Genomic DNA, 27,263 nt, shown 5'->3' with positions numbered 1-27,263 from the left:
TGTGGAGAGTGAACGCAGCTTTAGAGAGACACAGGGGGAAGGGCATCTGATTTAAAAACAAGGAGAAGCCAAGCAACCAATGAGCAAGCAGAGGGACAGGGGTAACGGGGCGGTAACGGGGGCGTGGTTAGGTGTAAAGGGGCGGAGTTAGGGGGTAAAAGGGGGCGGGTCTTTGGTTGCAGAGTCACAGTCTCCAATGATCACTTTTGTGACTATGCAACTGGGCTCATATTACGAGCTGCAACATCACAAAAATGACACTGGAAACTGCTATTGAGCTGGTAAAACGGAGAGAGGAGGAGGAGAGAGGAGGAGGAGAGAGGAGGAGAGAGGAGGAAGAGAGAGGAGGAAGAGGAGGAGAAGGAAAGTGGGAGAGGAAGGAGAGAGAAAGGGAGCTCCACAAAAATATAGAAAACGAGGGTAAGAGAGAGAAGAGAGTAAACACGAGGAAAGAAAGAAAGAAAGAAAGAGGGAGAGGGTCGTGGTCAGGGCTGGGGTGAGAGGTCAGTCAGCAGAGGGAGAGAGCGAGGGAGGAAAAAAAAAAAAGACAGAAAATGTGTCTGAGTGAAACCGAGATTTACGGAGAAGGTCTGAGAAACGACGTCCGCACCAAAACATCACCTCTAAACTCCAAACCTCGTGTTTCTATCTTCATCACATTCGCTCCAATACACGCGTCGTTACGGAAGCCGGGAGGGGCCGCGACGAACGCAAACGCGACGACACGACGAAAAGCCACAACACATCCAAAAAAAAAAAGCCACAACACACCAAAAAAAGCCACAACGGAAATGACCGCGGGACTCTATTTCAATGCAAACGCCGCAACAAATACAAACACCACAACACAAACGCAAATGCCGCAAACACATGAAAAAGCCACAACAAATTAAAAAGCCACAACAGAAGTGACCGCTGGACTCAATTTTCCGACGGACCGATCAAGCGGCAAGTGAAGAAGAAGAACTACAACGTGAAACGAATAATGATAAAACAATAAATTACTTTTCTTACGTTCCCAACTTCTCCGTTCCTTTACTTTTCACGTTGTAGTTCTTCTTCTTCACTTGCCGCTTGATCGGTCCGTCGGAAAATTGAGTCCAGCGATCACTTTCCGTTGTGGCTTTTTAATGTGTTGTGGCTTTTTAAATGTGTTGTGGCATTTTATTTGTGTTGTGGCGTTTGTATTTGTTGCAGCGTTTGCATTAAAATAGAGTCCCGCGGTCATTTCCGTTGTGGCTTTTTTTGGTGTGTTGTGGCATTTGTATTTGTTGTGGCGTTTGCGTTTGTTGTGACCCCTCTCGGCTTCCGTACATCATGAATTTCAGACTTCCGGTCATCGTGTAGTGCAAACTGGGAAGGATTTTCTGAAAAAGTGATCATCAAACCTCCATGTTTGTTTTCCCAGTGGGACGTGTCTAGTGTCAAAGTCGATCTTTTCAAGTCTTTTGAACCATATCACTTTTGTTTCCTGTTCTGATATTGTCATATTTTAGTTTTGGGATTTGGACATCGTTAATTGTTGTGGTTGTTGGATCCTAACAGCGGAAAACAGCTCGAGAAATGTGTTTGTGAACTTCATAAATGTAAAAGTGAATCAGATGTGTGTGACTCAAACCTCTGTTCAAACTGTTTCTCTTCTCAACGGAATTGAAAAATAGTGAAAGGTGAAGGTGATGGGCAGGATTGATCCACAGGAAGAACCAAAAAGGAAACATTTGTCTGACTAAGAAATCATCCCGAGTTTACAGAGAACATTTTGTATGTGGAGCCACGACAAAACAAAATCCCGATCCTTCGCTTAACCTCGGTTACGAATTTAAAAAGTCGACAGGCCAAAGTGAAAGTCTCCAACTGTTCACCAAGAAACACCTTCCACTGCAAAGAGACCAAGACGTGATGTTTGTGTAAAACCACAAGAACAAGAAAGTGCAGCTCAGTCTGTTTGTCTTCTGCTCCTCTACATTAACAAACCGGATTTTGTTTTGTCGTCGCTCCACATACAAAATGTTCTCTGTAAACTCAGGATGATTTCTTAGTCAGACAAATGTTTCCTTTTTGGTTCTTCCTGTGGATCAATCCTGCCCATCACCTTCACCTTTCACTATTTTTCAATTCTGTTGGGAAGACCACGTTAGACCTGGTTTAGACCTGGCTTTGATCTGGTTTAGACCAGGTTTAGATTAGATTTCGACCAGGTTTAGAGGAAATGTAGACCAGTTTTAGACCAAATTTAGACCCGGTTTAGACCAGTGTTAGACCTAGTTTAGACCAGATTGAGAAAAGGTTGAGACATGGTTTAGAGCAGATTTAGAACAAGTTTAGACCTGGTTTAGACCAAGTTTAGACCAGGTTGAGACCAAGTTTAGACCAGGTTGAGACCAAGTTTAGACCGGGTTGAGACCAAGTTTAGACCAGGTTGAGACCAAGTTTAGACCAGGTTGAGACCAAGTTTAGACCTGGTTTAGACCAAGTTTAGACCACGTTTAGACCAAGTTCAGACCTGGTTTAGACCAAGTTTAGACCTGGTTTAGACCAAGTTTAGACCTGGTTTAGACCAAGTTTAGACAAAGTTTAGACCTGGTTTAGACAAGTTTAGACCAGGTTGAGACCAAGTTTAGACCAGGTTGAGACCAAGTTTAGACCTGGTTTAGACCAAGTTTAGACCAGGTTGAGACCAAGTTTAGACCTGGTTTAGACCAAGTTTAGACCACGTTTAGACCAAGTTCAGACCTGGTTTAGACCAAGTTTAGACCTGGTTTAGACCAAGTTTAGACCTGGTTTAGACCAAGTTTAGACAAAGTTTAGACCTGGTTTAGACCAAGTTTAAACCAGGTTGAGACCAAGTTTGGACCTGGTTTAGACCAAGTTTAGACCTGGTTTAGCCTGGTCTAAACTTGGCTCGTCTTTCCTGTGGATCAGTCCTGTCCTTTCACAATTTTTCAACAGCGGAAAACGGCTCGAGATTTGGGCTTCAGAAGTTTGTGAAATACAGAAGTGACTCAGATGTGTGTGACTCAAACCTCCGTTCAAACTGGGAAAACAAAAACATGGAGGTTTGATGTTCATTTTGTCGGAGGATTCTTCCCACTACGACCTGCACGATGACCGGAAGTCCGAGATTCGTGATGCTTGTATTTCAGTGCGTTATTGTTCCTCAAACTGACCACGGACACAAACACACAAACAGCAGGGGAGGGGCGGGTGCGTTGCTTAAGGACACAACAACAGGACAGTTGGAGGGACTCAGGGATTTTTCTGAAGACGCAGGAGCCCAAAAGTGTCAACAAGGAAATTCCACGTAAAAAGAACTAAAGCTCCTCCCACACTGGTTAAACCGTTGGGAGAGTCAGAATAACTCTGTCGGAGAGTAAAAGTGAGACTGTTGTTCACCTGCGGAAGTCGAGCAGAGTGCGGCTGTTGTCCGGTGCCCCCGAGCTCAGCCAGGTGAGGAAGTGGAACTGTGTGACGGTGCGAGTTTCGTTGGTTTGCATGTTCTTCAGGTAGAAGCTCCGGACCAGGAAGTCATCGCACCAGATGTGCTCGGACACCAGGTTCACCTGAGGAGGACACGAGGAGTTTAACGTCTGTGGATGTGATTATCATTAAAGCCCTTTTGTTGACAGGTGCTGGTCCTGCCCCAGGGCGGCTGTGGCTACAGGCACTGAGTGAATAACACATGAATAATACAAACGTGACTCTGTCCAGAGTCTGTGGCCCTCACTCGTCCAGCTTCTTGTGTGTGAACAGGCTGTAGGTGTGAACAGCTTGTAAGTGTGAACAGGTTGTAGGTGTGAACAGGTTGTAGGTGTGAACAGGTTGTAGGTGTGAACAGGTTGTAGGTGTGGTTGTAGGTGTGAACAGGTTGTAGGTGTGAACAGGTTGTAGGTGTGAACAGGTTGTAGGAGTGAACAGGTTGTAGGTGTGAACAGGTTGTAGGTGTGGTTGTAGGTGTGAACAGGTTGTAGGTGTGGTACAGGTTGTAGGTGTGAACAGGTTGTAGGTGTGGTACAGGTTGTAGGTGTGAACAGGTTGTAGGTGTGAACAGGTTGTAGGTGTGAACAGGTTGTAGGTGTGAACAGGCTGTAGGTGTGAACAGGTTGTAGATGTGGTTGTAGGTGTGAACGGGTTGTAGGTGTGAACAGGTTGTAGATGTGGTACAGGTTGTAGGTGTGAACAGGTTGTAGGTGTGAACAGGTTGTAGGTGTGAACAGGTTGTAGGTGTGAACAGGTTGTAGGTGTGAACAGGTTGTAGGTGTGGTTGTAGGTGTGTGTACAGGTTGTAGGTGTGAACAGGTTGTAGGTGTGTACAGGTTGTAGGTGTGAACAGGTTGTAGGTGTGGTACAGGTTGTAGGTGTGAACAGGTTGTAGGTGTGGTACAGGTTGTAGGTGTGAACAGGTTGTAGGTGTGAACAGGTTGTAGGTGTGAACAGGTTGTAGGTGTGAACAGGTTGTAGGTGTGAACAGGTTGTAGGTGTGAACAGGTTGTAGGTGTGAACAGGCTGTAGGTGTGAACAGGTTGTAGGTGTGAACAGGTTGTAGGTGTGATCACCTCGTAGATGTGGTACAGGTTGTAGGTGTGAACAGGTTGTAGGTGTGAACAGGTTGTAGATGTGGTACAGGTTGTAGGTGTGAACAGGTTGTAGGTGTGATCACCTCGTAGATGTGGTACAGGTTGTAGGTGTTAACAGGTTGTAGGTGTGAACAGGTTGTAGGTGTGAACAGGTTGTAGGTGTGAACAGGCTGTAGGTGTGATCACCTCGTAGATGTGGTACAGGTTGTAGGTGTTGAACAGGTTGTAGGTGTGAACAGGTTGTAGGTGTGAACAGGTTGTAGGTGTGAACAGGTTGTAGGTGTGATCACCTCGTAGATGTGGTACAGGTTGTAGGTGTTAACAGGTTGTAGGTGTGAACAGGTTGTAGGTGTTAACAGGTTGTAGGTGTGAACAGGTTGTAGGTGTGAACAGGTGTAGGTGTGGTACAGGTTGTAGGTGTAACAGGTTGTAGGTGTTAACAGGTTGTAGGTGTGAACAGGTTGTAGGTGTGGTAACAGGTTGTAGGTGTTAACAGGTTGTAGGTGTGAACAGGTTGTAGGTGTGAACAGGCTGTAGGTGTGATCACCTCGTAGATGTGGTACAGGTTGGATCCTTCGTCGGGCCAGTAGTGGTAACACTGTTTGACTCCACTCTCCACCAGAGGAGTGAGCATCACGATCACCACACAGCCGTTCTCCCACACCATCTGAAACACATGCAGAGGTGTGAACATACCATCTGAAACACACACACAAAGGTGTGAACATAAGACTACACCATCTGAAACACACACGCACAGGTGTGAACACACCATCTGAAACACACACGCAGAGGTGTGAACACACCATCTGACACACACACAGAGGTGTGAACATACCATCTGAAACACACGCAGAGGTGTGAACATACCATCTGAAACACACACGCAGAGGTGTGAACACACCATCTGAAACACACACGCAAAGGTGTGAACACACCATCTGACACACACACAGAGGTGTGAACATACCATCTGAAACACACGCAGAGGTGTGAACATACCATCTGAAACACACACGCAGAGGTGTGAACATAAGACTACACCATCTGAAACACACACGCAGAGGTGTGAACATAGGTCTACACCATCTGAAACAACGCAAAGGTGTGAACACACCATCTGAAACACACGCAGAGGTGTGAACATAAGACTACACCATCTGAAACACACACGCAGAGGTGTGAACATACCATCTGAAACACACATGCAGAGGTGTGAACATACCATCTGAAACACACGCAGAGGTGTGAACACACCATCTGAAACAACGCAAAGGTGTGAACACACCATCTGAAACACATGCAGAGGTGTGAACACACCATCTGAAACACATGCAGAGGTGTGAACACACCATCTGAAACACATGGACGACACCATCTGAGGCGCCGTCCACACAACAAAGTTTTTTGGTCAAAACGTTCGGTCAAGTTTGTATTTGTTTTTGTCTTTCGTCCACACAGAGACGCACATTTTTCAAAGGTGTGAACAAAAGACAACACTATATGAAACACACACATGCAGAGGTGTGAACATTAGACCAGTAAGACCACCCTGTGTACGTCCTCACACGGTCGGTGTGATCTTGGCGTTATGAAAGAATGAAAGAGATCATTAAAACTACTCCAGAAAATCACAGTTTTATTTCTGCCTGAATCAGAGCAGTGTTTGAGGAGGAGGAGTGGTGGAGAGGCGCTCAGTGCCTTGGCGGAGGTCCTGCGTGAACTCTTCGTTCTCAGTCTGACCCTGGTTCTCTCAGACTTTGTTCGGTCTTTTGTTCAGACGGTGGATTCTAAATTAAACCCGGTGTCACACATTTGGAGATTTAACCTTTACCAGAGCCGGGGCCACTCTCGCTTCTTTAAACTTTCGCTGTTCTTAAGTTGAGTTCGGAGTTAATTATTGAAGTTTTGGGCAGTTTTCTCCACACTCTCAGAGAAACGTGTGAACGGCTCCTCTCTCCCACGCGCCGCCGACACCCGACACCCGACACCTGGACGGCAGCACCACGACCACAGCATCATTAGTGCAGCTTAAAGGGACGGTACGATTTCCCCGAGTGTCTGAGCAGAACGTGACTCTCCACAGCGCAGATCTATCGTACGAGCCGCTCTCCGTGTCCTGTCTGCATCTGATCATGAAGAGTTTTATTATCCCAGAAGCAGGAAGTGCACTGTTATCATGCTAGCTGTTGTCTGGTCTCTGAGAGTTGTGGAAAGTGTTTATAAACTCATCGTGGTGAATAATTCGGACGCTCTGAACGCAGAAGAGACAGAAGAGAAACTGTCGGTGCCTTTAAAGATGGAATTAAAGCTGCACTGTGTAACTTTTCTGGGTAGCGTTTGTGCTCGTCTCTGTTGAAAAGTTACCGCTTTGCCTGGAATGTTCCACAATATGCATTAATAATTTTTTTTTCCCTTTCTTTGTTTCTCATCAGCAGACAGATTTGTTTTAATACAGACAGACCAAGAGTGTCTGTGATTGGCTAATCCACCTGTCAATCACACTCATCTGAACTCAGGACTCAGCGGTGACCACACTCAACTTAATTGTGTTAAAGCTTATATATTACTTATAGTGCTGTCAAGAGATTAAAAAATTTTAGAGATTAATTAAATATGATCTGTAATTAATCAATCTAATGAATCTCTTTTTCAGTCTCAGGTAAAAATTGCTGAGAAAAGCTTCAACTTGAGCTATTTTCATTAAAATTCATTATTACTTTATTGTGGCTAGGGATGGGCATGATTAGTCGATTAATTGATAATTGATCATTAAGAATTTCATCGATTACGTTCATTTTAATGGACAAACTGAATGTATGTTTGTGTGTCGTGACCAAACAGGTGTGTACATGTGTCTCTGCATCAGAAGGAGCGAGACACAAACAGTGGGTCAGTCTGTAACGAACCGAAGCACAAATGTGGATTTAACCAGGATTTGGACAAGAAATTCCACACTTTCCGTTGCGTTGGGACAAGTGTGAGTCCATGTGCACAGTGGATAAAGCAGAACATATGTTTCTGTGTCCAGTGGGAAAAAGTTTTTCCAGGTGAGAGTCGCTCAATGTCGAAAATCTGGTCACACTGACCTGTATTCACCTGAGTCATGTCTTTTAATCCAACACAAGTTGAACCACATCAGCGACACAAGAGCTGGAGTTTTATCTTCACTTAGTTTATGTAAATTAGTGATGTGGTTTTAAGTTTTGTTTCTGTGAGATTTGAACAAAACTGAATTAAACACATTATAATGTCAAACAGCTGATGTGGATCTAGAGTCGTTATGTTTATATGTCGTAAAGTTGAATTTATTTATGCAGATTAGTGCAGATAGTAATAATAATGATGATCATTTTAATATAAAAACGTTAATGATGAATCGATAATCGATCGTTAATTCTTCCGACGATCGATTAAGAAAATTTCATCGAATGCCCGTCCCTAATTGTGGCAGATCAAAAGACGGATATAGAACAAAAAAAGTGACTTTATAAAGTCATTTATTGTTTAACAAACTTTAAACTTTTATCATTATTATTACTGTTACTAATCTGCAGAAATAAATTCAACTTTACGACATATAAACATAACGACTCTAGATCCACATCAGCTGTTTGACATTATCATGTGTTTAATGCAGGTTTGCACACGTCTCACAGAAACAAAACTTAAAACCACATGACTCATTTGCATAAACTAAGTGGAGAAAAAAAAACAAAAAAAAACGCTGATGCGGTTCAACTTCTACTGGACTAAAGGCCACAGTGACTCAGTGGAATATGAGTGTTCTCTCTGTGTTCTCTCTGTGTTCTCTCTGTGTTCTCTCTGTGTTCTCTCTGTGTTCTCTCTGTGTTCTCTCTGTGTTCTCTCTGTGTTCTCTCTGTGTTCTCTCTGTGTTCTCTCTGTGTTCTCTCTGTGTTCTCTCTGTGTTCTGCTGATGGTGAGTCTGTTCTGTGTTTGTGTCGTGATGTTTTCAGATCAGACGTGTGCAGGTTTATCACAGATGCAGCGAGAACGGGAATGAAAACTACATTTCTTTGCAGGAGCGATGTGTTGTCGTCCCAACAACATAAAAACAGATTTTATAATAAGACAACTCACGTACAGAAACAGTAAAGTTGGAGATTAAAAATGAGATTAACGCGATTAAAAAACATAACGTGCTAAATATGACTGTAATTAATTCATCGCAATTAACGTGATAATTTGACACCCCTAGTTATTTATCTAAATATTTTATTTTAATCTTTATCTTAAGATTTTAAGGTTTGATTTAATTTCATTATTTTATAAAATCTTGATAAATTTGTTCTTCATTTGTTTGTTTGTTTGTCTGTGTGCTGTATGTCTTTATAATGTTCTGTTGGTGACATCACAACATTCTATACGTCAATAATATTTAACACAGACAAGCGGGAAGCTAAAATTCAGATTTTTGTTGTAATCCAGTGACATCTTGGGTCTTTTCATTCATAGAAATGATCAGATCCAATATTTGTGACTTTACCTCTTGAATATTTCATGGAAAAGAACAATGGGTCTCATTCACGAAACGTTCTTACAGACAAATTTGTACTTCAAGTCCAACTTGCACAACAAATCTTTCTCACAAACATTTTTGGCATTTACAAAACTTTCTCTTAACTGAAAATGTTCTTCTGCAAGAACAAATCCTACGAACAGTCAGGGACACTTGAGAGAATGAGTGATCCTGAAAGAAAAAAATTCTACAGTTTTAGAATATTATTACTCTGATAATGCAACGAAAAAATTCTAATTCCTCCATAATTGTAAGTGATGTATTTTCTTAAATTATTTCCTATAAACATATGTCTGTGTGACCCAGTAACATTAATGAGGAGCTTTCTCCAGGCTGCAGTGAGTCTCAGTCTGTCCCAGCCCCAATGCCTCCAATGACCCCCCTGACCAGAGCGCACCCCAACCCCAGCCCCCCTCCCTCGCTGTTTATCACAGGTCCAGGAATCACACAAAGTGCAATAAATACGTAATAAATACGTAATAAATATGTAAATAAAGCGTCCGCTTATTCCAACAAGTATCTGACTTAAATATTCCTTCATTCAGTGTGGTTCATGTGAGTTTGGACATTTGAAATCACCGCTGAAGCTGTAAAACCCCTGACCTCCTCTTCACTCTCTCCTCACACTTTCACATCCTTAAACCAAACTGATATTGGACATATTTGAACGTTCAGAGGGCGTTTCGAGCTAAATACATATTAACTTTCTACGTAAATGAAATGTAAATAAGTGCTGAGGTGTTCGTAGCTCAGTGTTGGTGAATTTGGCGCGACGGTCACTTAAGAAGGACTTTTCTTGCTTCTCTCAGCATCTTCTTAAAGTGGAAATCAGGTTATTTTTTAAAGAAATGATTCATGAGTGAAGCCCAGTGTGATCAAGATAAAAATCTGGCTCCATGTAGAAGCACGACACCATCACAATCTAGAATCTGAAATCCTCCGATGGACCACGTGTGTCCGAAGTCAAGATCTGAAGATGATTCATTATTTCAGGTTTCGTTTTTTCTCAACAAATACAAAGTAAGAGGAGTAATTTTATTTTTAGCTCCACTCCCATCGTGACCCCCCAGGCCTCGCGCCGCCGTGCCCGGACCCAGAGCACTTTTCTGGGTCAGAGTCCATCGGGGAGCTGCCCCACTGCTGCTGCTCTGTGAATATTCTGTGTAAACTGCAGCTGTAATGGAGCCATCAAACACACATTATGGTCCAGAGACGAGACGGACGGTGGACTCGGTGTGGACTCTGCAGGCTCCGCTTCAGTCACAGTTTTCTGATTTTTGTTGCATCTAATGTCGTTTCTTCGTCACAAACGGAACCTGGAGCTGTGTTTTGTCTCGTTCACACATCATCACGCTTCATGAAAACTACCGCTTTTTGGCCACGTTTACATGATGTTTTTTAATTCAAATTATTCTGAATTAATTTGGAATTAAATTATTCTCCTTCAAGTTTACATGGAAATAATAATTCCGAATTAAGGTTTACATGGAAAACACGTCAAATCGTCTTTATTTAATTGGGCACGTCTGGCGGTGGGGGAGGATCTGATTGGACAGAAACACCAACGGATTTACTTCGACCGGAAGAAAACGCACACAATCCATGTATCATTCGTTCATTAGTTTTTCAATATAAAACCAAAAATAAGAAAACAAAAAAACAACTGTTTTCTTCATTATTTGTCTCCAAAACCAAAATTTAAAAAACGGATAACGATTTGTTTTTTCAGTTTTTGATTTGAAAAATGGAAAAAACTGATATCGGCCGTTTACGTGACTTCCATGACTGTGATGCTGGATTTTGCACCGTGAACGGACTGAACCAGGACTGATCCAGGTCCGAGACCAGACCGGGACCAGAGCGGAACTGAGACCGAGACCAGTGGTCCGAGTGGTTCTGTGTCATCGTCTGTGCGCTGGTTCTGTGCGGGGAAAGTGAGAATGTTCTGTGGACTACAGGTTGAGCTGCTCCGGTCCTCCACACTCAAGAAGGCTGGAACCGAGGTGGAGCAAAGCATCAAACTGACGCTTTCACACCAACGAAAACGAACTGAACTAAGAGCTTTGGGTTCAAATGGACCAGGTCCGGGACCAGACCGGGACCAAGGTGCTACTGAGACTGGGACCAGACCAGGACCAGACCGGAGGCTCAGAGCCCATAGCAGGGTCGGACCTCGAAGCTGAGGCTCGGAGTCAAAGCTCGGAGTCCGCCCTGGTCCCAGTTTGGTCCCAGTCTGGTCTCGGACCTGGATCAGTCCTGGTTCAGTCCGTACGCAGTGCAAAAGTCCGGCATCACAGTCACAGAATCACGTAAACAGGATCTGTTTTTTCCATTTTTCATTTAAACACAAAATCGAAAACTGAAAAAACGAATCGTTATCTGTTTTTTCATTTTGGTATAATGAAGAAAACTGTTGTTTTTTTGTTTTCTTATTTTTGGTTTTATATTGAAAAATGAATGAACGAACGATACATGGATTCACACCCTTCAGCTGCTTCTGGCTTTTCTGTCATCTCGGTTTGTTGTTTCGCGTGGGGATGTACCGCTGTTCTCCCGCTAGGGCTGGTATCATTAAGAAGTTGCCCGATACGATACATACCTCGATACACAGGCCACGATACGATACATATCTCAATACACTGCACTTTCGATTCAATATGATATATTTCCAATCGATTGGATACGGTTCAATAAAAAATAAAGTCTAAAGCGTGTTTGTGACACTAAAAGTCTTTGTTAAACGATTTCTTCTTGTGCAAATTTCATATGAAACACAAACATTTTAATCATCAAAACAGTAAAAATGTCAAATGTGTCGCATAATTTAGTAAAAACACACCTAAAAATACTCTTGGTGATAGATCGATACAGTAGCCCACGATATCGATACTGTATCATCACATTAAATGATACGATATATCGATATTCCGATATTTTTGCACAGCCCTATCTCCCGCCCACACAAACTGGAGAACAGCGATCCAAAACCCAGAGTCCTGACCCAGCGGGAGCAGCTCCGGGTCGGGCCCAGAGGAGCTGGAGCGGGGAGTGACGTCAGGAACCTCGACCTGAGAAGAAGTTTTCCACGAACAAGAAAGTGCAGCTCAGTCTGTTTGTCTTCTGCTCCTCTGCATTAACAAACCGGATTTTGTTTTGTCGTGGCTCCACATACAAAATGTTTTCCTTTTTGGTTCTTCCTGTGGATCAATCCTGCCCATCACCTTCACCTTTCACTATTTTTCAATTCCGTTGAGAAGAGAAACAGTTTGAACAGAGGTTTGAGTCACACACATCTGATTCACTTTTGCATTTATGAAGTTCACAAACACATTTCTTGAGTCGTTTTCCGCTGTTTGGATCCAACAACCACAACAATTAACGATGTCTGAATCCCAAAACTAAAACATGACTGTTTCAGCCCCAGGCCTTAGTTCCAATTTGTTTGTGTGATTTTTGCCAAGTTCTCCTAATTCCTGCTGCAGGAGTCCTGGTCCGTGATTGGTGGAGCAGGTCGACGCCCACCTCACCTGCAGCCACGCCCCCTATTTAAGGAGATGACCAGCACCAGAGTGACACCAAGGCTGTTGGCCTTGGTGTCACTCTGCCATTTTGTGTTTGTGTGTGTACTACGTAGTGAAGTCGGGGGAGGGGAGGGGGCATTTGTTGTGAAGGCGGTCGCTCTAACTATAAAGCGCTGCGGGAAACACTGCGCCAATCACGGACGAGTTCACTCATGAATGTTGAAGAGTCGAGTCTCGGTGTAGCTGCACGTGTAGTGGAGGAAAATAAACACAAACAAACTGCACCAACGCACAGACCTGCACCGAACCGAACGTCCCGAACACGAAAACCTGCACCGTGACACCTCCACTACTTCGTCTACGTTCAGACTTTAGCCTGAAGTGACACAAATCAGATTTTTTTTCTCCCGTGTGCTCCTGTATCTGATCTTTTAATGACAATCTGAACCAAACGTGACCTGGAAGTTGCACAAATATTCAGCGCGGCGCTTCCAGATGTTGTGAAAAAGGTTTGAATTCTCCGCTTCTGACTCATTTCGTTTTTGAGAGATTCAGAGTCTGTACCTGCCAGAAGTCGGCGACGGTGGAGGGCAGGGGGCCCTGGGTGGCGATGTAGGCGGGGCTCCTGGGGTCGTGGTCCATCTGAAACACAAGATTTAGATTATAATTTTATATTTGACGTTTCAGAGTCAGAAAAGAGCGATTTTCTTCTCAAACAACAACTGTTCTCTTCTGTCTGACAAAACAGCTCAAGATCAGAAATGTTGTTTATCATTAGAACCTGAAACTGACTCTGATCTGGTTTAGTCCTGTTTTAGTCCTGGTTTAGACCTGGTTTAGTCCTAGACCTGGTTTAGTCCTGTTTAGTCCTGGTTTAGTCCTTGTTTAGTCCTGGTTTAGTTCTTGTTTAGTCCTGGTTTAGTCCTGTTTAGTCCTGGTTAGTCCTTGTTTTAGTCCTGGTTTAGTTCTTGTTTAGTCCTGGTTTAGTCCTAGACCTGGTTTAGTCCTTGTTTAGTCCTGGTTTATTCCTTGTTTAGTTCTGGTTTAGTTCTTGTTTAGTCCTGGTTTAGTCCTTGTTTAGTCCTTGTTTAGTTCTGGTTTAGTCTTAGTTTAGTCTTGTTTAGTTCTTGTTTAGTCCTGTTTAGTCCTTGTTTAGTCCTTAGTCCTGGTTTAGTCCTTGTTTAGTCCTTGTTTAGTTCTGGTTTAGTCCTTGTTTAGTCCTGGTTTAGTTCTTGTTTAGTCCTGGTTTAGTCTGGTTTTATTCCTTGTTTAGTCCTGGTTTAGTTCTTGTTTAGTCCTGGTTTAGTCCTTGTTTAGTCTTGTTTAGTCCTGGTTTAGTTCTTGTTTAGTCCTTTAGTCCTGTTTAGTCCTTGTTTAGTCCTTGTTTAGTCCTGGTTTAGTCTAGACCTGGTTTAGTCCTTGTTTAGTCCTGGTTTATTCCTTAGTTTAGTCCTGTTTGTTTAGTTCTTTTAGTCCTGGTTTAGTTTTGTTTAGTCCTGGTTTAGTTCTTGTTTAGTCCTGGTTTAGTTCTTGTTTAGTCCTGGTTTAGTCCTTGTTTAGTCCTTGTTTAGTCCTGGTTTAGTCCTTGTTTAGTCCTTGTTTAGTCCTGGTTTAGTCCTGGTTTATTCCTTGTTTAGTCCTGGTTTAGTCCTGGTTTAGTCCTGGTTTAGTCCTGGTTTAGTCCTTGTTTAGTCCTGGTTTAGTCCTTGTTTAGTCCTGTTTAGTCCTTAGTTTAGTCCTGTTGTTTAGTCCTGTTTAGTCCTGGTTAGTTTAGTCCTGGTTTAGTCTGGTTTAGTCCTTGTTTAGTCCTGGTTTAGTTCTTGTTTAGTCCTGTTTAGTCCTTGTTTAGTCCTGGTTTAGTCCTGGTTAGTCCTGGTTTAGTCCTTGTTTAGTCCTTGTTTAGTCCTGGTTTAGTCCTGGTTTAGTCCTGGTTTAGTCCTGTTTAGTCCTGGTTTAGTCCTGGTTTAGTCCTTGTTTAGTCCTTGTTTAGTCCTGGTTTAGTCCTGGTTTAGTCCTGGTTTAGTCCTTGTTTAGTCCTGGTTTAGTCCTGGTTTAGTCCTGTTTAGTCCTTGTTTAGTCCTTGTTTAGTCCTGGTTTAGTCCTGGTTTAGTCCTGGTTTAGTCCCGGGTCAGGCTCAGACACAGAGGTTTGTTTCTCGTGTGGGAGTCAGAAAGTGACAGACAGAACCGCTTTAATATGCAAATGAGAAAATTACTCTACGAAGAACTAAACCAGGACTAAACCAGGACTAAACCAGGACTAAACCAAGATTAAACCAGGACTAAACCAGGACTAAACCAGGACTAAACCAGGACTAAACCAGGACTAAACCAGGACTAAACCAGGACTAAACCAGGACTAAACCAGGACTAAACTTGGACTAAACCAGGACTAAACTTGGACTAAACCAGGACTAAACCAGGACTAAACCAGGACTAAACCAGGACTAAACCAGGACTAAACCAGGACTAAACCAGGACTAAACTTGGACTAAACCAGGACTAAACCAGGACTAACCAGGACTAAACCAGGACTAAACCAGGACTAAACCAGGACTAAACCAGGACTAAACTTGGACTAAACCAGGACTAAACCAGGATTGAATCAGGAGGGAAAACAGCAATAAAAACTGTACTAATTTAGAACTAAACCAGGACTAAAGCAAAACTAAAATGAGTCTAAACCAGGACTAAAGCAGAAATAAACCAGGACTAAAATGGGTCTACACCAGGACTAAACCTGGACTAAACCAGATCTGAATCAAGAGGGAAAACAGCAATAAAAACTGTACTAATTTAGAACTAAACCAGGACTAAAGCAGGACTAAAATGGGTCTAATCGAGGACTAAAACAGGACTAAAATGGGTCTAAACCAGGACTAAAACAGAACTAAATCAGGACTAAAATGGGTCTAAAGCAGGACTAAAACAGGACTAAAATGGGTCTAAACCAGGACTAAAACAGGACTAAAATGGGTCTAAACCAGGACTAAACCAGGACTGAACCAGGACTAAACCAAGACTGAACCAGGACTAAACCAGGACTAAAACAGGACTAAAATGGGTCTAAACCAGGACTAAAACAGGACTAAAAGTCTAAACCAGGACTAAAAGGACTAAAACCAGGACTAAAGCAGGACTAAAATGGGTCTAAACCAGGACTAAACCAGGACTGAACCAGGACTAAACCAGGACTAAAACAGAACTAAAATGGGTCTAAACCAGGACTAAACCAGATCTGAATCAGGAGGGAAAACAGCAATCAAAACTGTAATAATTTAGAACTAAACCAGGACTAAATCAAGATTAAACCAGGACTAAACCAAGACTAGACCAGGACTAAACCAGGCTTCAGTAGTCCCGTCTGAACCCGGTCCGGACTCACGATGGGGCTGGCGTTGATGTAGTCCGAGTTGGCCTGGCTGGTCTCGGCTCTCAGGCAGATTCTGGAGTGATCGTCTGAAAACACAAAACGTTCACGGCTCAGAAACGTTTCCCTCGCGTTTTCAAAAACAAAAACGTGAAAAAAGCGGCGGGCGGGCACTGACAGGCGACCACGGCGGGCGAGCGGTTCTTCTTGGCGTTCCCGTCCCTCAGCCCGACGGTGGCGCCGCTGGGCTCGGCCTGGTACGCGCACAGAGCCTCCCACTCCTGCTCCAGACGGTCCTTGTTCTTCAGGTGGTCCTCCATGTAGGCCTGGGGGAGACCAACGACAGGGTTAAGACCAGAAAAAAAAACACCAACAAAACACAAACCGCACTCTGGAACCTGCACGTTTCTATGGAGACGACACCGCTCCGTCTGGAAGGTTCCGCGGTGTGACTTTAAACAGATCTAAACGAGGACAGATCTAAACGAGGACTAAACAAAGACTAAACAAGGACTAAACCAGGGCTAAACTAGGACTAAACCAGGAATAAACAAGGACTAAACCAGGACTAAAAAAAAGACTAAATCGAGACTAAACCAGGACTTAAACCAGGACTAAAACCAGGACTGAACCAGGACTAAACAAGGACTAGACAAAGACTAAACCAGGACTGAACCAGGTCTAAATAAAAAGACTAAATCGAGACTAAACCAAGACTAAACCAGGACTAAAACCAGGACAAAACCAGGACTGAACCAGGACTAAAACAGAACTAAAACAGGACTAAACCAGGACTAAACAAAAGACTAAATCGAGATTAAACCAAGACTAAACCAGGACTGAACCAGGACTAAACCAGGACTAAACAAGGACTAGACAAAGACTAAACCAGGACTGAACCAGGTCTAAATAAAAAAAAGACTAAATCGAGACTAAACCAAGACTAAACCAGGACTGAACCAGGACTAAAAAAAGACAAAATCGAGACTAAACCAAGACTAAACCAGGACTTAAACCAGGACTAAAACCAGGACTGAACCAGGACTAAACCAGGACTAAAACCAGGACTGAACCAGGACTAAAACAGGACTAAACAAGGACTAGACAAAGACTAAACCAGGACTGAACCAGGTCTAAAAAAAAGACTAAATCGAGACTAAACCAGGACTGAACCAGGTCTAAACAAGGACTAAACCAGGACTAAACAAGGACTAAAAAAAAAGACTAAATCGAGACTAAACCAAGACTAAACCAGGACTGAACAAGGACTAAACCAGGACTAAAAAAGGACTAAAAAAAAAGACTAAATCGAGACTAAACCAAGACTAAACCAGGACTGAACCAGGACTAAACCAGGACTAAACAAGGACTAGACAAAGACTAAACCAGGACTGAACCAGGTCTAAAAAAAAGACTAAATCGAGACTAAACCAGGACCGAACCAGGTCTAAAACCAGGACTGAACCAGGACTAAAAAAAAAGACTAAATTGAGACTAAACCAAAACTAAACCAGGACTCAACTAGGACTAAAAAATGGCTAAACCAGGACAAAAAAATACTAAATTGAGACTAAACCAAGACTAAATTAGGACTAAAACCAGGACTAAACCAGGACTATCACTCACACAATGCACCTTTAGTCTTATATTTGTGAGTCTCTGCTTTGCGACACCACGAGGCCAAGTCACAGGTCGGGTCTGTGGAGCGGCGAGGTGTTTCGAGGTATTAAAATATCTGTGACCGTGAGCAGATTTCACATGTTTGACGCTCAGTTTAGAAAAAAAAAAAAAAGAGGAACACAGAACGGTGGGCGGGGACAGGGGGGCGGGACAGGGGGGGGGACGGGGACAGGGGGCGGGGACAGATTTAAAGCCGTACAGCGGGACATTTTAGGAATCGAGAGGAGACTTTGACACTTGTCTCTGTTCTTGTGTAAAGTCAGAGTGAGTTCAGCACCACGGACAGCTCCACAGACTCTCCAGGACTAAACCAAGACTAAAACAGGACTAGATCAGGACCAAACCAGAACTAAACCAGGACTAAACCAGGAGTAAACCAGGAATAAAAAATAACTAAATTAGGATTTAACCAGGGACTAAAACTGGGACTAAAACCAAGACTAAACCAAAATTAAACCAGGACTAAACTAGGATTAAAAAAGGACTAAACCAGAACTAAAACAAGGACTAAACAAGGACTAAACCAGGACTAAAGTAGGATTTAACAAGGACCAAACCAGGACTAAACCAGGACAAAATTAGGACTGAACCAGGACTAAACCAGGACTAAGTTAGGACTAAAAAAGGACCAAATCAGGATAAAACCAAAACTAAACCAGGAATAAATCAGGATTAAACCAGGGCTAAACCAAGACTAAAACACGACTAAACCAAGACTAAAACAGGACTAGATCGGGGCTAAATCAGGACTAAATCAGGACCAAACCAGAACTAACCCAGGACTAAACCAGGATTAAACCAGGAATAAAAAATGACTAAATTAGGATTTAACCAGGGACTAAAACTGGGACTAAAACCAAGACTAAACCAAAATTAAACCAGGACTAAACTAGGATTAAAAAAGGACTAAACCAGAACTAAATCAGGAATAAAAAAGGACTAAATCAGGACTAAAACAAGGACTAAACCAGGACTAAATTAGGACTTAACAAGGACTAAACCAGGACTAAAACCAAGACTAAACCAAACTCAAACCAGGACAAAACCAGGATTAAATTAGAACTAAACCAGGATCAAAAAAGGGCTAAACCAGAACTAAAACCAGGACTGAACCAAAATTAAATCAGGACTAAACCAGAACTAAACCAGGAATAAATCAGGATTAAACCAGGACTAAACCAAGACTAAATTAGGACTAAAAAAGGACTAAAAAATGACCAAATCAGGATAAAACCAGGAATAAATCAGGAATAAAAAAGTACAAAATCAGGACTAAAACAAGACTAAACAAGGACTAAACCAGGATTAAATCAGGATTAAACCAGAAATAAAAAATGACAAAATTAGGATTTAACCAGGACTAAAACCAAGACTAAACCAAACTCAAACCAGGACAAAACTAGGACTAAATCAGGACAAAACCAGGATTAAATTAGAACTAAACCAGGATCAAACCAGGGCTAAACTAGGACTAAATCAGGACTAAACCAGGACTAAACCAAGACTAAATTAGGACTAAAAAAGGACCAAATCAGGATAAAACCAGGACTAAACCAGGAATAAATCAGGATTAAACCAGGGCTAAACCAAGACTAAACCGGAACTAAACCAGAACTAAACCAGGACTAAACCAAGACTAAATTAGGACTAAAAAGGGACCAAATCAGGACCAAACCAGGCCTAAAGCAGCACTGAACTAGGACTAAACCAGGACTAAATCAGAAATAGAGCATGACAAAACTACGGTGCATTCACATTTGTACATGTCGCATCTAAACTGGGACTAAACCAGGAAAAGACAAAAAACTGGACCTAAACTAGACCAGGATTAAAGCAGGACCAAACCAGGACCAAACCAGGGTTAGACCAGGTCAGGTTCTTGTTTGGTCCCTGTGGTCTCCCTCAGAGTCTGATCTGGATGAAGAGGATCATCTTCTGAAGCTCTCGGATCTGAGGCTTTATTAACCTGAGTGCTCCAATCCGCTTAGACCCAACCCAGAACTAAACCTGGACCAAGACACGGACCCCAGAGACCGACCAAGAAGACTAAACCTAAGGACCCCAGAGACCGACCAAGACCAGGACTAAACCCCAAGACACGGACCCCAGAGACCGACCAAGACCAGGACTAAACCTGGACCAAGACACGGACTGACCCCAGGGACCAACCAAGACCGGGACTAAACCTGGACCAAGACACCAACTCCAGAGACCGACCAAGACCGGGAATAAACCTGGACCAAGACATGGACCCCAGGGACCGACCAAGACCGGGACTAAACCTGGACCAAGACACGGACCCCAGGGACCGACCAAGACCGGGACTAAACCTGGACCAAGACTCCGGACCAAGACCGGGAAAAACCGGACCAAACGGACCCCAGGGACCGACCAAGACCGGGACTAAACCTGGACCAAGACATGGACCCCAGGGACCGACCAAGACCGGGACTAAACCTGGACCAAACACGGACCCCAGGGACCGACCAAGACCGGGACTAAACTTGGACCAAGACATGGACCCCAGGGACCGACCAAGACCGGGACTAAACCTGGACCAAGACACGGACCCCAGGGACCGACCAAGACCGGGACTAAACCTGGACCAAGACATGGACCCCAGGGACCGACCAAGACCGGGACTAAACCTGGACCAAGATACCAACTCCAGAGACCGACCAAGACCGGGAATAAACCTGGACCAAGACATGGACCCCAGGGACCGACCAAGACGGGACTAAACCTGGACCAAGACACGGACCCCAGGGACCGACCAAGACCGGGACTAAACCTGGACCAAAACACGGACCCCAGGGACCGACCAAGACCGGACTAAACGGACAAGACTGGACCCCAGGACCGACCAAACCGGGACTAACCTGGACCAAGACACGGACCCAGGGACCGACCAGACCGGGACTAAACCTGGACCAAGACTGGACCCCAGGGACCGACCAAGACCGGGACTAAACCTGGACCAAGACACCAACTCCAGAGACCGACCAAGACCGGGACTAAACCTGGACCAAGACATGGACCCCAGGGACCGACCAAGACCGGGACTAAACCTGGACCAAGACACGGACCCCAGGGACCGACCAAGACCGGGACTAAACCTGGACCAAAACACGGACCCCAGGGACCGACCAAGACCGGGACTAAACTTGGACCAAGACATGGACCCCAGGGACCGACCAAGACGGGACTAAACCTGGACCAAGACACGGACCCCAGGGACCGACCAAGACCGGGACTAAACCTGGACCAAGACATGGACCCCAGGGACCGACCAAGACCGGGTCTAAACCTGGACCAAGACACAAACCACAGGGACCAACCACGGCTCTAAGACCAGGACTAAACCTGGACCAGAACTGGACTAAACTTTGACCTAGACACCCGACGTTGCCATTTTCCAGCCCTGAATTCAGCAGATTTGTTTCTTTTATTTATATCTAAGTTGTTTTAGATGAACATTGAGATTTAAAACGTCAAAATTATGACAAAATCAAAACATCACAGACACAAAAGCACAGGAAACGATAATAAGAGAGTAAACTTGTGTAAACTTGTGTGTGTAAAGTCGTGTGTAACGTCGTGTGCGTAAAGTCATGTGTGTAAACTTGTGTGTGTAAACTCGTGTGTGTAAAGTCGTGTGTATAAAGTCGTGTGTGTAAACTGGTCTGTGTAAAGTCGTGTGTAAACTTGTGTGTAAACGCGTGTGTGTAAGGTGTGTGTGTAAAGTCGTATGTGTAAAGATGTGTGTGTAAAGTCGTGTATAAAGTTGTGTGTACAGTCGTGTGTGTAAAGATGTCTGTGTAAAGTCGTGTGTAAAGTCGCATGTGTAAAGTCGTGTGTGTAAAGTCGCATGTGTAAAGTCGTGTGTAAAGTTGTGTGTGTAAACTCGTGTGCGTAAAGTCGCATGTGTAAAGGTGCGTGTAAACTTGTGTGTGTAAAGTCGTGTGTATAAACTCGTGTGTGTAAAGTCGTGTGTATAGTCGTGTGTGTAAAGTGTGTGTAAAGTCGTGCGTGTAAACTCGCATGTGTAAAGTCATGTGTGTAAAGTCATGTGTGTAAAGTCGCGTGTGTAAAGTCGTGTGTAAAGTTGTGTGTAAAGTTGTGTGTGTAAACTCGTGTGCGTAAAGTCGCATGTGTAAAGGTGCGCGTAAACTTGTGTGTGTAAAGTCGTGTGTATAAATAAACGTGTAAAGTCGTGTGTGTAAAGTCGTGCGTGTAAAGTCGTGTGTGTAAAGTCGTGTGTGTAAAGTCGCGTGTGTGTAAAGGCCCGTGTGTACCAGGATCATGTGTCCGGTGGAGATGTCCAGGCTGGAGGCGGCCGGCTCTTCGCTCCACGAGGACAGACTGGCTCGACCCGAGGGGCTGCTCAGAGCCGCCGCTCCGTCCGAAAACTGAGACGAGACGCTGTTGATGCGAGACGACAGCGGCTCCGAGCGCTCGGGGGGTTTGACCGACATGCGCTGGCGGCACAGCTCCTGCAGGGGGCGACACACAGACACAGGGTCAGTCTGACACTCATGTTTCTGAAAACATGTAATTAAGTAAAAGTATCTTTGCTTTACTTAATTCCTACTAGTCTTGGGCAGTATCCAAATTTTTATACAGTTAAACCTTTTCAGGATTTTAGTGGAGTTTACAGTATCACCGTATTACCAAAATGTTTTAGTACGACTTTAGTAAATTACAAAGCCGCACCACTGTATGATCTGAGTGTACGACCCGCAGACTTATAATCTCTGAAAAGTTTAACATGAACCATCTCCAACACGACTGGTTCAGTCCTGTTTTAGTCCTGGTTTGGTCCTTGTTTAGTCCTTTTTTAGTGCTTGTTTAGTCCTGGTCCAGTCCTGTTTTAGTCCTTGTTTAGTCCTTGTTTCGTCCGTGTTTAATCCGTGTTTAGTCCTTGTTTAGTCCTGGTCCAGTCCTGTTTCAGTCCTGGTTTAGTTCTTGTTTAGTCCTTGTTTAGTCCTGTTTCAGTCCTAGTTTAGTCCTTGTTTAGTCCGTGTTTAGTTCTTGTTTAGTCCTTGTTTAGTCCTGTTTCAGTCCTTGTTTAGACCTTGTTTAGTAATTGATTAATCCTGTTTTAGTCTGTTTTTAGTCCTTGTTTAGTCCGTGTTTAGTCCTGTTTTAGTCCATATTTAGTCCTTGTTTAGTCCTGGTCCAGTTTTAGTCCTGGATCAGTCCTCGTTTAAATCCTGATTTAGTCCTGTTTCAGTCCTTGTTTAGACCTGTTTCAATCCTTGTTTAGTCCTTGTTTAGTCCTGGTCCAGTCCTGTTTTAGTCCTGGTTTAGTCCTTGTTCAGTCCTGTTTCAATCCTTGTTTAGTCCTTGTTTAGTATTGTTTTAGTTCTAGTTTAGTCCTGGTCCAGTCCTGTTTCAGTCCTGGTTTAGTTCTTGTTTAGTCCTTGTTTAGTCCTGTTTCAGTCCTAGTTTAGTCCTTGTTTAGTCCGTGTTTAGTTCTTGTTTAGTCCTTGTTTAGTCCTGTTTCAGTCCTTGTTTAGACCTTGTTTAGTAATTGATTAATCCTGTTTTAGTCTGTGTTTAGTCCTTGTTTAGTCTGTGTTTAGTCCTGTTTTAGTCCATGTTTAGTCCTTGTTTAGTCCTGGTCCAGTTTTAGTCCTGGATCAGTCCTCGTTTAAATCTTGATTTAGTCCTGGTTCAGTCCTTGTTTAGTCCTGGTTTAGTCCTTGTTTAGTCCTTGTTTAGTCCTGTCCTGTTTCAGTCCTTGTTTAGTCCTTGTTTAGTCCTGGTCCAGTCCTGTTTTGGTCCTGTTTTAGTCCTGTTTCAGTCCTGGTTTAGTCCTGGTTTAGTCCTTGTTCAGTCCTGTTTCAATCCTTGTTTAGTCCTTGTTTAGTATTGTTTTAGTTCTAGTTTAGTCCTGGTTTAGTCCTGTTTCAGTCCTGTTTTAGTCTGTCTTTAGTCCTTGTTTAGTCCGTGTTTAGTCCTGTTTTAGTCCATGTTTAGTCCTTGTTTAGTCCTGGTCCAGTTTTAGTCCTGGATCAGTCCTCGTTTAAATCCTGATTTAGTCTTGGTTCAGTCCTGGTTTAGTCCTGTTTAGTCCTTGTTTAGTCCTTGTTTAGTCCTGGTCCAGTCCTGTTTTGGTCCTGTTTTAGTCCTGTTTCAGTCCTGGTTTAGTCCTGGTTAGTCCTTGTTTCAGTCCTGTTTTCAATCCTGTTTAGTCCTTGTTTAGTCTTGTTTTAGTCCTGGTTTAGTCCTGGTCCAGTCCTGTTTTAGTCCTGGTTTGGTCTTCAGCTGTACCCGGTCTCTCGTCGTGGGCGCTGTGCCAGGCTCTGGACTTGGCACGGTGCCCCCCCCCCTTGTTAAAGTGGGCGGGGCGAGCGAGCCGAGACAATAGTCCGGAGAGAAAGAGAGGCGTGTGGAGGACATGAACCTGTGACCGCGCCGTTCAGACCCACGCACCGACCGCCGCTCCACCACAAAGCCCGGGCTAATGAGGCGCTCGTTAAGACCCTCGTTAGGACCATAATTAAGACACGACGTCTGTTTCTCCTGCGTCAAACAAACACTGCACCAGACACTTTCACAACCACTCAACCACAACTCAACAGCGACGGTTCTGAGCCTCATTTAAACTGTTCCTCTTCAGCCCACGGAGACGGAGAAAGTGGAGTTTGTTTGCAGAGGAAGTCCAAAAAGACGTATTGAAATATCCTCAAATTTTCACAGAAAGTACAGAAACAGATCAGGGTTTTATTTTTGTCCTGTTGTCTTCGTCAGACCGGGACCTGCAGCTCTGGGGCGGTTTGACCCGAGTGTGAAGCGTCTGGGGTGAAGATCGGTTCCTCCAAAATCCGAGGTCGTTGGTTCTCGAGCGGAAAAAAAGGCGTCTTGTCGTCTCCGGGCGGGTGGAGAATCTCTGCCTCAAGTGGAGGAGTTCAAGTGTGTCTTGTCGGGGTCTTGTTCTGGAGTGAGGGGAGGATGGAGCGTGAGATTGACAGGTGGACAGGTGGACAGGTGGACAGGTGGACAGGTGCAGCGTGGGCAGTGATGCGGTCGTTGTATCGGACCGTTGTGGTGAAGAGGAGCTGAGTCTGGATTTAGCGTCAGTCTCTGTTCCTCACCTCTGGTCATGAGCTCTGGGTAAAGACTGAAAGGACCAGATCCACGATACAAATGACACAAATGAGTTTCCTCCACAGGGCGTCCGGGCGTCTCCCTTAGAGACAGAGTGAGGAGCTCGGAGTAGAGCCGCTGCTCCTCCACGTGGAGAGGAGCGTCTGAGGGGAGGACATGTGTTCTGATCTTATGTCCCACTGGGAGGAGGCCCCACAAAAGACCCAGGACACACTGGAGGAACTATGTCTCCGGTAGAGTAAGTAAGTCTTTATTTATAAAGCACTTTTCACAGACATTTTCTGTCCCCTATGACACTTTACACAGCATTATTCATCATGATTCACACAGCATTTTTCATTCACTCTATGGTCATGGTAAGATACTATTGTAGCCAGAGCTGCCCTGGGGCACACTGACAGAAACTGCCATGCCACTCGGCGCCATCAGTCCCTCCGACCACCACCATCACTCACACACACCACTTTCATACTAGGCAATGTGGGTGAAGTGTCTTGCTTAAGGACACAATGATTGAATTGACTGTATTTAATTGACCTTGACTATCAACTTTTCCAGAGACCTGTAACATGTTCTGTGTTGATGGGGGAAACCAGAGCACCCAGAGGAAACCCATCCAGACACGGGGAGAAACATGCAAACTCCACACAGAAAGGCCCGGGCGACCCGGGGATCGAACCCAGAACCTTCTTGCTGTGTGTCAGTGGGCGGGGTTAGGTGTCAGTGGGCGGGGTTAAGTGTAGGTGTCAGGATGAGGTTAGGTTGTTGGACAGGTTAGGTGAGTGGGCAGGGTTAGGCATCAGTGGGCGGGGTTAGGTGTCAGCGGGCAGGGTTAGGTGTTATTAGGTGTGAGTGGGCAGGGTTAGGCATCAGTGGGCGGGGTTAGGTGTCAGTGGGCAGGGTTAGGTGTCAGCGGATGAGGTTAGGTGTCAGTGGACAGGGTTAGGTGTTATTAGGTGTGAGTGGGTGGGATTAGGTGTGAGTGGGCGGGGTTAGGTGTGAGTGGATAGTGGTGCGGGGTTAGGTGTTATTAGGTGTGAGGGGCGTGGGCGGGGTTAGGCATCAGCAGGTGGGGTTAGGTGTGAGTGGGCGGGGTTAGGTGTCATTAGGTGTCAGTGGGCAGTGTTAGGTGTCAGTGGGCGGGGTTGGGCGGGGTCAGGTGGCGTTACCTGGTAGGTGGAGGTGGGGTCAGGTGGTGTTACCTGGTAGGTGGAGGCGGGTCAGGTGGCGTTACCTGGTAGGTGGAGGGTCAGGTGGGTCTGTAGGTGGCAGGTGGTGTTCTGGTAGGTGGAGGCGGGGTCAGGTGGTGTTACCTGGTAGGTGGAGCTGGGGTCAGGTGGTGTTACCTGGTAGGTGGAGGCGGGGTCAGGTGGTGTTACCTGGTAGGTGGAGGCGGGGTCAGGTGGTGTTACCTGGTAGGTGGAGGCGGGGTCAGGTGGCGTTACCTGGTAGGTGGAGGCGGGGGGGGTGTGTTACCTGGTAGTGGGGGGGGTGGGGTGGGGTCAGGTGTGTTACTGGTAGGTGGAGGCGGGGTCAGTGTGTTACCTGGTAGGTGGAGGCGGGGTCAGGTGGTGTTACCTGGTAGGTGGAGGCGGGGTCAGGTGGTGTTACCTGGTAGGTGGAGGTGGGGTCGGCGCTCTCCTGGCCCAGCGTGCTGAGCTTCTCCTTGAGCTTGTGGTGGGAGCGGTTCCTCAGGCAGTAAATCACCGTGGAGCCCAGAAGAACCAGGACGATGCACAGAATGGAGACGACCGTCAGGATCAGGAACTTGGTGGACTCGGCCTGACTGTACTTCGTCGGGATCTGGTTTATCTGAGTCTCCTGGAACAGAAACAGACAGAAGAAGAGAAAGAGATGTGTGGTTAGATTTCAGAAACATCATCAGTGCAGTGGAACTTCAGGTTCAGAAACGCTCTTTGACCACAGCCAGTATTTTCCACATGAAAGCAAAAAAAAAATCTACAAAAAATACAAATAAAATCCATTTGCGAAAAAGTTTTAGAAAAAATACTTCATTTTCGGAGCGTCAACATTTGAGAGAAACAGAAATCCAAACTTTAAACTCATCCAAAGATCCCAGGTCTTTCAGAAAACGTTTACAGACAGATTAACAGATTTATTCATTTATTTGTTTGTTTGTTTATTTCATTCATAAAGTTTAAAAAGACATTACAGGATGTCCCCGGATTTGACTCCCCCAAATTTAAGACTTTTTAAAGACCTTTTTAAGACCATTTTAATGAAAATTTAGGGCGTTTTCACATCGTTAGTTCGATTATTTGGTCACACCAGGCAATAAAATGATGATTCTGTAGCAGATACAGTCCAGTGTGGAGTTTATCTCACACGACAAACGAAACAAAACTGGTCCGACTGACGTGTCTCTGTTTCCCGGGAGAACAGTGATACCTCCAGTTATCAACACTGATGTTCCTGTTCAGACCACGAACCGTCCTCATCTCAACT

At 44.6% G+C, this 27,263-nt stretch overlaps 1 protein-coding gene across 1 annotated transcript in view; it reads right to left on the bottom strand.

The window, feature by feature from the left end:
- Positions 1–27,263, bottom strand: part of LOC110174215 (receptor-type tyrosine-protein phosphatase N2-like) — a 101,110-nt gene that overhangs the window by 14,272 nt on the left and 59,575 nt on the right. The window contains exons 13-19 of the mRNA XM_055151416.1: positions 26,409–26,618; positions 21,980–22,177; positions 16,183–16,330; positions 16,020–16,093; positions 13,200–13,277; positions 5,122–5,241; positions 3,394–3,560 (exon numbers count right to left, since the gene is read on the bottom strand). Of these exons, the coding sequence (XP_055007391.1) occupies positions 3,394–3,560; positions 5,122–5,241; positions 13,200–13,277; positions 16,020–16,093; positions 16,183–16,330; positions 21,980–22,177; positions 26,409–26,618 (995 nt within the window). The remainder of the gene's footprint in view (positions 1–3,393; positions 3,561–5,121; positions 5,242–13,199; positions 13,278–16,019; positions 16,094–16,182; positions 16,331–21,979; positions 22,178–26,408; positions 26,619–27,263) is intronic.

Source organism: Boleophthalmus pectinirostris, unplaced genomic scaffold, assembly GCF_026225935.1.
Source record: "Boleophthalmus pectinirostris isolate CB_2022bp ecotype Guang Dong unplaced genomic scaffold, ASM2622593v1 HiC_scaffold_16, whole genome shotgun sequence".
Classification (NCBI taxonomy): Eukaryota; Metazoa; Chordata; class Actinopteri; order Gobiiformes; family Gobiidae; genus Boleophthalmus; species Boleophthalmus pectinirostris.
This window is presented reverse-complemented; position numbering and strand designations above follow the sequence as displayed.